This window comes from Lucilia cuprina, chromosome 5, assembly GCF_022045245.1.
Source record: "Lucilia cuprina isolate Lc7/37 chromosome 5, ASM2204524v1, whole genome shotgun sequence".
Taxonomy (NCBI): Eukaryota; Metazoa; Arthropoda; class Insecta; order Diptera; family Calliphoridae; genus Lucilia; species Lucilia cuprina.
The window spans coordinates 21,970,376-21,982,846 of NC_060953.1; the positions used below are offsets into that span (position 1 = coordinate 21,970,376).

At 31.6% G+C, this 12,471-nt stretch overlaps 1 protein-coding gene across 1 annotated transcript in view; it reads left to right on the forward strand.

The window, feature by feature from the left end:
- The window catches only part of LOC111683413 (limbic system-associated membrane protein), a gene marked incomplete at its 5' end in the record, with an annotated part of 162,157 nt that extends 151,578 nt beyond the window's left edge, over positions 1-10,579 (forward strand). Inside the window, one exon of the mRNA XM_046952807.1 lies at positions 9,116-10,579. Within this exon, the coding sequence (XP_046808763.1) occupies positions 9,116-9,277 (162 nt within the window). The remainder of the gene's footprint in view (positions 1-9,115) is intronic.
- Between the last annotated feature and the right edge of the window lie 1,892 nt (positions 10,580-12,471).

The following is a 12,471-nucleotide window of genomic DNA, read 5'->3' on the forward strand; positions in this document are numbered from 1 at the left end:
TCGATAAACTCGGTATCACATTTGATAATAAGTCCATCAGTATTGATGATTTCATTTTTAGATTAGAACATTTAAGAGCTCATTACAATATACCTGAAAGCGAATTAGTTAGAGATTTTCACTTGTTAGTGTCAGAATCGGTGAAAGATTGGTATTGGTCATTTATTGGGATGCATGGAATGACAGAATGGCCAGTTTTACGGTTAGCATTATTATCTCAATACCAAAGACCAATATCCAATTTTGAAATAATGCGAGATCTGGTAGAGCGAAAACAGGAAAATTCGGAACCGATCGACGATTATTTCCATGTCATGAATAAGCTAAGATCTAAATTGACTCAGCCTATCCCGGAATATGACCTGATCAAAATTATAAAGCGAAACCTCAGTCTCAATGTAGCTCCTATAGTTTATCCCATATCCGTGTCATCAGTTGAACAGTTGCGTATTGAATGCCATGAAGCAGAAAGAAATTTTCCCAGAAAAGAAATTAGATCTAACCCAAATATAAACAATCGGATATCTAGACAAGTAAATGAATTATATTTTGATAATTTTGATAACAATGACAGTATAAGGCTTGCAGAAGTGGTAGATGTAGATGCCTTGCACATCGGCAATGAACAACTCAAACAAACATTAGTTTGCTGGAATTGTAAAGTTGCTGGTCACACCTTTATGGAATGTCCAGTTGAACAACGTGCCTTATTCTGTTACAAATGTGGAAAGCCAAATGTAACGAAACCAAAATGCCCATCATGCCAACAAAAAAACATGAGGAGTGGCGTGGGAACTACAGGGGACCCTCGTCCAAGGGAGAACCCTGCTACAACCAGATTATAAAAATTTCTAAAGACAAGATATTGGCACAAAAGTTAGCAGAGACAAACAATAATTTCCCTCAAACTAGACATTGTCTTCCATTACAATTGAGAAAAGAAAACTATAATAAAGTCAGGAATAGAATTTTTGGACCGAAAGTTATAACGAACAGGATTTTAGAACTTCGCCGGAAATTCAAAGAGCGGAAACAAACAAGGCGACTGTTAGTTGAATCAGTAAAAAGAGCAGACAGTAATAATAATAATGATCCTAGGGTTTTTATAGATGTTTTTATAGGAAAAATGCTAATAAAGGGATTACTGGATTCAGGAGCCTCAGTTAGTATATTAGGAAAAAAATTGTAGAGAATTTTTAGAAGAATGGGGAATTCCAATTTACCATCTGTTGACCAATGTGAAAACAGCCAGTGGACAACAGCATAGTATAATAGGGAAAGTAAAATTATCCATAAAATACAAAGAGCAACAACATGAAATGTGGTTATATCTTTGTCCTGATTTGGAACAAAATTTATATTTAGGAATTGACTTTTGGAGAATGTTTGGATTGGCTCCTGAAGTAGTAGGAATAGATGAGTTAGATATAGGTAAATTACAACAAGATTTCAGTAATCCTAAGTCTGAATACAAAATGAAACCCCATGAGTTGACAGAACAACAACAGGAAAGCTTAAATGAAGTAGTTAAACTTTTTGATACGTTTGAGGAGAAAGGACTAGTATTGACATCGTTAGAAGAACATAGCATAAGACTAGTGGATAACGCTGTCCCGGTCAAGGATCGGTATTACCCTATATCTCCAGCTGTCCAGGAAATAACATATACTGAAATTGACAACATGTTGCAGTTAAATGTTATTGAAGTCAGCGATAGTCCATGGAGCAATAGAACGACCATTGTCAGGAAACCAGGAAAAATCGATTGTGCTTAGACGCAAGAAAGCTAAACAAACTGACAATAAAAGACGCCTACCCCTTACAAAACATAGATGGAATTCTTAGTAGAATAGATGAGACTTACTATATAAGCAGTGTAGATCTCAAGTACGCCTTTAGGCAAATCAAACTTGATGAACAAAGTAAACCATACACTGCATTTACAGTAGCTGGGCGGCCCTTATATCAATTTAGAGTAATTCCATTCGGCTTATGTAATGCGGCCCAGCGACTATGTCGATTAATGGACAAGGTGATACCTCAAAGTTTAAAAGATAATGTTTTTATATATTTAGATGATCTTCTAATCATTTCCAGCACTTTTGAAGAACATTTAAGTTTTTTTAACAAAAGTAGCAAAATGTCTCAAAGATGCCAACCTCACGATTGGACTAAAAAAATCCCAATTTTGCTTCCAAGAACTCAAGTATTTAGGTTTTATTGTAGGCGGAGGAATGTTAAAAACTGACCCTGAAAAAGTTCTGGCAATTAAAAACATAAAATTACCAAGAAATACAAGAGAAGTTAGAAGCTTCTTAGGTACAGCTGGTTGGTATAGGCGTTTTATACGTGACTTTGCTACCATTTCCGCACCATTGACTGACACTTTAAAGAAATCAAAAAAATTTAATATGACCCCTGAAGCTACAGACGCATTTGAGAAACTAAAAAAGGCTCTGACTTCAGCTCCGGTACTCAGGCATCCCGATTTTTCAAAACGTTTTTTTTTACAGTGCGACGCTTCTGACTATGGTGTAGGGGCGGTGCTGTTTCAATTAGATGAAAAAGAGGAGGAGCATCCGATCGCGTTTTATTCGCAAAAGCTGAATTTGTGTCAACGAAACTATAGTGTCACCGAGAAGGAGTGCTTGGCTGCGGTTTTGGCAATTCGAAAGTTTAGACAGTATGTGGAAATGATGCCGTTCACTGTCATAACGGATCATGCTAGCTTAAAGTGGCTGATGACACTTAAAGACTTAAGTGGGCGTTTAGCAAGATGGTCATTACTATTGCAAGCCTATGACTTTGACATTAAGCATCGTAAAGGACCGGATAATGTCGTGGCTGATATGTTATCTAGGGCTCATCTTGAAATTAATGTTAGTGAGCTGAGTAAGGAGGAAATGTTAGACTTCGAAACGAATGAATTTGAATGCGAAGAGTATAAAAATCTTATCAATGAAATTACAGCTAATTAAATTGCCAGATATAAAGGTAGTTGATGGGATGGTTTATAAGAGAACTCAATTTGATAGGGAAATTGGAAATGAATATCAGTGGAAGTTATGGTTGCCAGATAACATTACAATTGCAATTATTGAGAAAGCTCATGCTCCAAATAATATAGCTCATGGGGGTATAGCAAAAACCTTGGAAAGAGTCAAAAGATTCTTCTACTGGCCGAAAATGACCACGCAAATCAAAAATTATGTTACCAAATGTCAAATTTGTAAGGAAACCAAACCGTCAAATCTACATCTAATGCCAGGGATTGGAGAAGAAGTTGTTACCGAAAGACCTTTTCAAAAACTCTACATTGATTTTCTAGGAAAGTATCATAGGTCAAAGAGTGGTAACTGTTTTATATTTGTAGTAGTGGATCATTTTTCCAAATTTACATTTTTAAAGGCCATGAAAGAGGCAACATCTGGCAATGTAATTCAATTTCTAATTACTGAGATATTTCATAAACTTGGTGTGCCTGAAATTATCCACAGTGACAATGGAGTACAATTTATGTCAAAAGCGTTTCAGAACATGATAGAAAGTTATAAAATAAAACACCTAAAAACAGCCCTATATTCACCGCAATCAAACGCTTCTGAGAGGGTGAATCAGTCTGTCCTAGCAGCTATTAGGCAGTATCTTGATAAGGATCACCGAGATTGGGATCTGTATTTATCCGAAATAGAGTGCGCTTTAAGAACATCGGTACACTCGGCTACGGGGGTAACTCCTTTCTTTGCACTCTTTGGATTCCACATGTTTACGAGTGGTGTGGATTACAGATTAGCCAGAAAATTATTGTCATTAAATGATCATGAGATACTGAATTTTGATAGAAATGAGAACCTGAAAATAATTAGAGATAAGATAAAGGAAAATCTCCATGAAGCCTATGAAAAATCTGCAAAAAGGTACAACGAAAGAGCTAGGATAATAAAGTTCAGGCCAGGACAAGAAGTATACAGACGTAATACAGTACTAAGTGATTTCAAAAGAAATATAAACGCTAAATTTTGCAAGAAATTTATAAAATGCCGAATTCTTAAACCTATAGGCAACAATATGTATGAATTGGAATCGATGAGTGGAAAACCAATTGGGGTATTCCACATGAAAGATATTAAAGTTTAGAAAAGTGCAATAATTTATTTCAAAATCTGTGATACACTTGGTGCAAATATTAGGACATAAGAAGCTAATTATTTTTAATTTATTAAGTATTTTTTTTTATATGTGTAATCTCGCCCTAATATATGTAACAGTGTGTTCTATTTTTATGTAGATTTGGAATGGTGATTATACACTTTAATTTATATTCATACATAGTTATGTACTTACTATATAATGGGAATTTTGTGCAATAATAGTCTGTAGATACAAAGTATACGGAAAGGTCATCCAGTAAATATCTAGATAAGAGAAAGAAAAACAAAAAGTAACTTCATTAAAGATTAGTAATTTCAAGTACTTCCCTAATACATCGAAAAGGTTTTAACATTTATAATTTATATTTTTGAAGCCATCCCACCAATGTTTAAGATCTGAAAACAAATGTATTATAATTACCGTATAATTTATATGAGTAGCCTTACCTTTGTATAAAAGTTTATTTATATCTTGTCAAAATATTAGGCCCGGCTCTTGAGACTGCAGGGTGTGGGAGTTCCCCACGTTCAATATCACAAAATGTCCCTCGCACACCACCTTTTATTTCATGTTTCTTAAAATTTGGTGTTTTGTTGCGGACGGACATGTCGATAAACCAAACCCCCCCCCAATTATCGACGTCTCTGTAGTAAAAAAAATAAATTTCGTGGGGGTCCCCTTAAGGAAACAGTTTCTAGGGGGGGAATCTCAACAGATTTTAATAATTTTGCCCTTGTCCGCCCCTAGAGTTTCTTTAAATTTAGCAATATAGGGAAAGAGGCCATTTGAGTATGGGGAGAGCCAATGGGAACATGTAAATTCAGCCCATAAAATTTAACCCCACCTCTTTCCGGCTCTAGATGTGATGAGCCACTTTCTCTCATGGGATGGCCAATCCCGGTGACTCATCGGCGGCAGGAATGACGCTTAAGTGGCCGAGCCTCACCACAATCATTCCCGGACTCTACTGAAAAGAAAAAAAAAGAACATTAGTAATTTGCCAAAATAACTTTAGGAACGATACTTTGCCATACTTTATACCAATCCGGATAATCCTGAAAAGAAAGAAATAATGGAAATGAATTGAAATGTTTAATATTAATAAAAAAATAAACAAAATAAATTCTTTGAGAAAAATGTACTTACCATGCTGACTGAGACTCTTGTTTATGTTTTTTTTTTGTGTTTTGGTCTGTTATTGTATGAGTAAAACAAATGAAAAGAAATTGAGGGTTGCCAGATGAGTGAATGTTCAACATGTAAAACACTATGGGAAGAGAACATAGTAAAAGTATTTATGAATGGGACCGAAAAGTTTGTTAGTTTTTTTTTTAAACAATGTTTAGATTCAAGATTTATACAAAACTGGAAACATTTAAAATTTAGAAAAGGATGAATATAGGAGATATATTAAAAAAAGAAGAAAATAGTCAATAGAAGGGCAAAAATATATCTATTAATTTGGAAGATAATGTTTAATGGAAATTCAAGGTATAAATAGGGAGTTCAGCTCGTCCATTTTGAAGAAAACAAGACTTTAAACCGCATAGAGCAAGATAATTTTTAATAATTGAAATTTATTACATTAAATGTTCAAAGTTTCAATAAAGTGAACATTTCAAAGAAACTAAAATTAATTTTTTGGTAACGGTGAAACAAATTTGAACTGTTCGTGATACAAAGTGTTTTGGATAAATTAGAAAATTTATAAAAATATATTAAGGTACAGAAAAGATATATAGAACAAATATAATAGTTCGTTACAAAAATGTTTTTTTTTGCGGTTAAGGTTGTTCGGTACAAGAGACGCAAAAAACTGGGAAAGGTACTGGGGCGAGAATCCTTGCAATTATAGCTATATTGCCACTGGTCTCCTACTTGAGCAGGGCAAGGCATTCGGAGGCCAAATATTTTTTTCTGGATTAAGTCTTCTAGCAAGAAAGGAGTAAATCAACTGTTACCATTACGTCAACTCCTACCAGGTAACCTAATTAAGTATACATATAATTCCCAGCGACCGAAAAATCATTCTCTATTGGATTTATATGATAATAATTGTGTTCCTTAACCTTAATTTTTGCCCATACGGATATCTTGTGGTACACGAACAGGAAGGAAATAAATAGCTTAATAGATAAAAAAAGAAACGTTTTAGATAAGTTATTGTTAAATTAGGAATAGAATTTTGTCTTTTGAAGGACATAGTTGTAAGTTAAATATTGTAATTCATTAAATACCAAACGTTATTTTTTTAAATTTTTTGTTTTGGAAGGTGTTAGCTCATCGCATAGATCTGGTCGATTCTTTCAATTATACTAGGCAATTTTTTTGTGATAGCCAATATTATAATCAACTTAAGAGAGCTCTTTTAGGCTGAGAAGTTAATAAAAATAAGCGGAAACGGGAAGACGGTTAATCATTTTATATACCTGCTAAGTGTGTTGAGGTAATACCAGTGAACATTATTAGTTCATTAGAAAATCAAAATTTTTTTTTTGGACTTGGTATTTTATGAAAAAAAAATTAATTATTTGTTTTGTACTAGATTGTTAGCATTTGTTAAAGTAAGACTTGCGATAATAATAATTATAATAATAAATATGTATTGAGAATTAAGCGAAAATATGCAGGGCTAAATTTAATTTTTTTAGAGTGAGTGGTTAAAGGTAAGTGGTGGTGTGGAGCGAAGATGGGCTCATCATGACAAAGCGTGGATAGGAGAATGACCATGGAAGGGAAAAGGGCCAAGGAGACTACAGCAAACTCCTCTATTCGGTGTATTCTGTTCGGTGATTAGAAGTAGAAAAATTTGTAGAAAAATTTATTGGTACAGTCCGGGTTCATGATGAAGGGAGGTACTCACACCGTGAGTAAGGGTTGTGCATTATGCTAGTCGGTACGAGATTCGTCATGACTCATTGAAGGACATGTAACATATTTTCGCGAAAAAGTTTTGACGAATTGTGAGAGTGTCGGACTTTCGCCAGTGTGTTGAATTTTCACAAAACTCGTCTATGTGGGGAGGATATGTTATTGTTGTAAAACAATATCATATTCCAATTTCTTATTATTCTTTGCACCTAAAAGTATATTTCTAGAATACGAAAATTCGAAATAAATGTGTTTTGTTTTTGTAAAATGTGCGCTCTCGTCTGACAATCGTCACCAAATCGTCTAATCCATCAAACACCAAATAATCGACATTTTTAATGGAACCGCGTGTTGAAATATGACAAGACATATGTAACTTACCAGATCCCTTTATTATATTTAAATTCTGTTAGAAGTATTTTAATAGGGGGTTATTGTTTTCTAAACAAAAAAATTAAATTATTAAAAATTAATTAATTAATTCTTTTATTGTTTTAAATCAATAAAACGTTACCTTTCATGAACATTTTTTAAATAACTTGGAATTAAACCGTCTATAAAGATTCGAAATTACTAAGTCATGGATTATTTATAAAATTATTTACAGTCACTAACGATAGAAACATCTTAACGACCCTAAACGGGATATTGCTTTTGACACTAATACTGCAATACTATTTTTTGTTTGCTTTCTTCTAATTAAGGAGTTTTACACTTTCAAAAACTTAAGAATATTAGTATCATATAAAGGTCATTGAAAGACCTGGTGTTAATAACTAAAAAAGTACCTACATATAATTAGATGATTTAAATCCAAAGCTATATGAAAATTAATAAAATTGTATTAAAAAAGGGTGGTTTTTAAAATATTTGATTTTAATATTAAATATCTTATATGGGCAATTTCGTGTCAAGTGGCCTGACCCAAGTCAAAAAATAATTTATGTATAAAAAAGTAGTATTAATTTGAATATAATGATTCCAGCTAACGTTTAAATACTTTAAGTAAAATTTTAATGTATTTTTTTTTTTGTTACGATAATGAAAATATTGAAAGTTAAGATTTAACTCAAATAAATCTAAATATGTTAAAAATGCAATGTTTATCAAATGAAAGGCGAAATGTACAACTTGAAAAAGTATTTAAATGCTTATAACTCCTAAACCAATTAAGAGAGAGGCGAAATTTTATATAAAAATATTTTTAATTAAACATATTAGACTTCGTTTAAAAATAATGGAAATGGAAGCCGTTTAGAGTTCTTAACTTATTCCTAAAATAGTATTTTAATGTAAAATATAACAACTTACTTTTTAATTTTATTTATATAACATAATTACTTTTTGGTATATATTTTATAAACTTCACCAATTAACAAAACCTTCTTATATTTTTGGTTATTGTACTCTTCTTACTATCAGCCGGAAGTAACCTAAAAGTATACATCCAGAATGGGAAAACTAGAAATCTATGTATTTTGTTTTTGTAAAATGTGTGCTCTCGTCTGACAATCGTCCAGAAGTGACTACAATCCTTACTTACAGATGAATAAAATACAACACTAATGTGAAAACTCTTCAACTGTCTTCTAGAAGTGACATAAACATACAAATCAAGAAGATACAAATTAGGAAACAATGTATTTTGTTATTGTAAAATATGTGTTCTCACCCAACTATCATTTTGAAGTCACTAAAACGTATACCTCCAGATGAAAAAAATTCAACAGTCATGGTTTTTTGTTTAAGCAAAATGGATGCACTCTTCTAACTATCATTCGGATCTAAGTTAGCAGTATATTTCTAGAAGACGAAAATTTGAAATCAATGTATTTTGTTTTTGTAAAATGTGCGTTCTCGTCTGACAATTGTCCAGAAGTGTTTCTGAAGTGGCGTCTGGGGTGATGCGCAATAGTTTTGTCTTCTAAATGTTTGAAGGGAATGCTTAGAGTTAGGTACTCTTGTCAATGAGTCGGACTACATATTACACTTTGGTATCAAATGTAGTAAAAATTGGGTCCTATTACCTTGTATTAATTTAGAATTAAAATAATAAACGGTATTAAATAATAAATTTTATTTGTATTTTCAGATTAGCGATATTCATCAATTTTATACTAGAAATCACGATTTGCTGCTTGATCTAGATATGGAATATAAAATGGGTATATCGAACGGAGTAAATACTAAAATAAGTCTTTTCAAATTTCTTTTATGTTTCGTATATTTTACTCAAAACCTATTGTATTTTTAAGATATTAGTTTAATACTGTAATTTAAATACATATACATACATATATTTTACTTTAATTATACAATGTGCCTTACATTAAGTATTTATTTGTATTTTTTATGTTTATTTTTAACAATCTCCAATCAATTATGTATATACAATAATTTAGCCGAACGATTAACATAAATAAGGATTTTATTCACAAATAACATTTAACAAAGTATTGCTGTTTAAGTTTTTAGCTAACATTTTGCATTAATAATGCAGACAGATTTAGAATACTTTTTGTAATAAGAAGGCGACTTGGGGTAAAAAAATGTCACGATATAATTTTCAAATTCTCTTAAATTCTTTTTTTTTAAATTTCGAAAACTAACCAAAAATCACTAAAAAATAAATCATAAGTTTAAAAAATTTATGTATATATATCCACTAAACAATTTTTGTCGAATTCGTAACGAACTCGTAAAGATATTATGCACAATGTTACGATTTCGGATCCGAATTCCGTTAGAATTCACTATGAAAAACGTATCATTATATGTTGATTAGGGATATACAAAAATTAGATTATGTCACTAAGTGGTAGCCAATAGTGCTCTAATAACGAAAACAAGTTTCTTGGGTCATTTTAGTACAAAAACTATCCGCAGCAAATCGATTTTCTAAAAACATTCAAATTTATATGAATTTTTAATAGTATAATCTACATGTTCGGGATTAACCGCAGCCCTTATCTTTGTTTCTTCAACTTATAGATACCTTGGATTAAACAATGCCACTTGTTCATATCACAAAGTTCCTATCTGGTATTAAACAAGCAAGAGTCTTATATTCGGCTATGCCGAATCTTATATACCCACCATCAAACCTCGTTTGACTCGAATGAAACTGATGTCGAATTTCATCTATATACTCGTATTTTTAGGCCAGTTATAAGTGTTAAAGTTATTTTCTGAAGGGGACCTTATATGGGACGTATGGTCAATTATAGACCGATCCTCATAAAACTTTTACGTTAAAAAAACAGGAGGTATCAAAATCTCCTCCTTTACACTTTTGGATCAATATGCTTAATTTCATGTTTCTAGATTCAATATTATAGAAAATTCAAAAAAGTACCTTCTGAAAAACAAAAACGTACCCATAGCTTCCCTTTTATGGGTTCAATATTATAGAAAATTCAAGAAGTACCTTTTAAAAAGCAAAAAAAAGTACCAATAAGTTCACTCTTTCGGTTCTCTACTAATTCCGACTCCAAATACTTAATTTCATGTTTCTAGGTTCAATATTATAGAAAATTCGTACTTTTTGAATTTTCTATAATATTGATTGCAGAACGAAAAAGTCAAAAAAAATCCCATTGATTTGTTCTCGTCTAATCCGGGCTCACCATACTTATTTTTATGTTTCTTAGTTCATTACTATAGAAAACTCAAAAAGTGTCTTTTGAAAAACGAAAAAGTACTAAAAAGTTCCCATTTATGTGTTCTCACCAAATTCCGAATCTACATACTTAATTTCATGTTTCTAGGTTCAATATTACAGAAAATTCAAAAGTACCGTTGTAGAACGAAAAAGTACTAAAAAATTTCTTTTGGTGTGTTCTCGTCTAATCCGGTCTTTTCATATTTTATTTCATGTTTCTAAGTTATTATTTAAGAAATGCCTTTTGAAAAACGAACAAGTTAGAGTGCTATATTCGGCTGTGCCGAATCTTAAATACCCTCTACCAGCTACTTTTATGTTATTAGTTTTCTAATTGATCAAATATTTGTAGAAATAAGTTTTCTCATGTCTTTAATAGAAAAAATACCAAAAGTTAAATCTATTACAATTCCAAGATTTATTGAACATTATAAATTTAGTAATTTGCATGTATGTATGCGTGTGAAAGATTTAGAGATTTCAAAATACAAATACATATATAATTATGTTCTACACAAAATGTTGTTCAACACAAATTGATAATGCTCTTTAAATATGGTTAAAGCGTTTTTAGGGGCTGTACCTAATATAGGAGAAATAGAAGTATACAAAACTAATATTTTTGCCAAATTATGTATCAATAGCTTAATTTGGTAATAAGTAATGTGCGTTTAAGAGATTTTCGTAAAAGTACTTTGTATGGGAGCTATGTCCAATTATGCATATGAAAACAAAAGTTCAGAATTCTGTGTCTATATAATTACTTGGTAATAAATATTGTGAATCTAAGTGATTTTCTAGACCGATCGCAAAACAATTTTATATGAATTTATGTATATAAGAGCAATATTTTTGATAAATGTATAGATATCAATATTTGGTTATGAGTTATGTGCGTTTTTTCTGATTTTCGGAAGGGAACCTTGTATGTGTGTTTTTCTAAAAGGGACCTTGTGTAGGAGCTATGATTAATTATGGACCGATCGTAAAAAGATTTCGTGGTAATATTTCTTTATGTGAGAACGTTGCTTGCAACAAATTTTATATGGATGTCTTAATTTAGTAATGAATTATGTGCGTTTAAGTGATTTTCGGGAGGGGACCTGGCATGGGAGCTATGACCAATTATGGACAAATCCAAAGAAATTTTCATGCTTATATTTCTGTATATAAAAGCAATACTTGTACCAAATTTTATATCGATGTCTTAATTTAGTAATAAGTTATGCGCGTTTAAATGTTTTTCGGGAGGGACCTTGTATGGGAGCTATGACCAATTATGGACCGATCCAAAAAACCTTCATTGTAATATTTCTGTATATAAGAGCGATACTCTTACCAAATTTTATATCGATATCTAAATTTAGTAATGAGTTATGTGCGTTTAAGTGATTTTCGGGAGGGGACCTTTATAGGAGCTATGACCAAATATGGACCGATCCAAAGAAACTTTCATGGTTATATTTCAGTATATAAAAGCAATACTTGTACCAAATTTTATATCGATATCTTAATTTAGTAATGAGTTATGTGCGTTTAAGTGATTTTCCGAAAAAATATTTCATTGTAATATTTCTGTACCAAAATTTATATCGATATCTTAATTTAGTAATGAGTTATGCGCGTTTAAGTGATTTTCGGGAGGGGACCTTGTATGGGAGCTATGACCAATTATGGACCGATCCAAAAAAGTTTTCATTTTACTATTTCTGTATATAAGAGCAATACTTGTGCCAAATTTTATATCGATACCTTAACTTAGTAATGAGTTATGTGCGTTTAAGTGA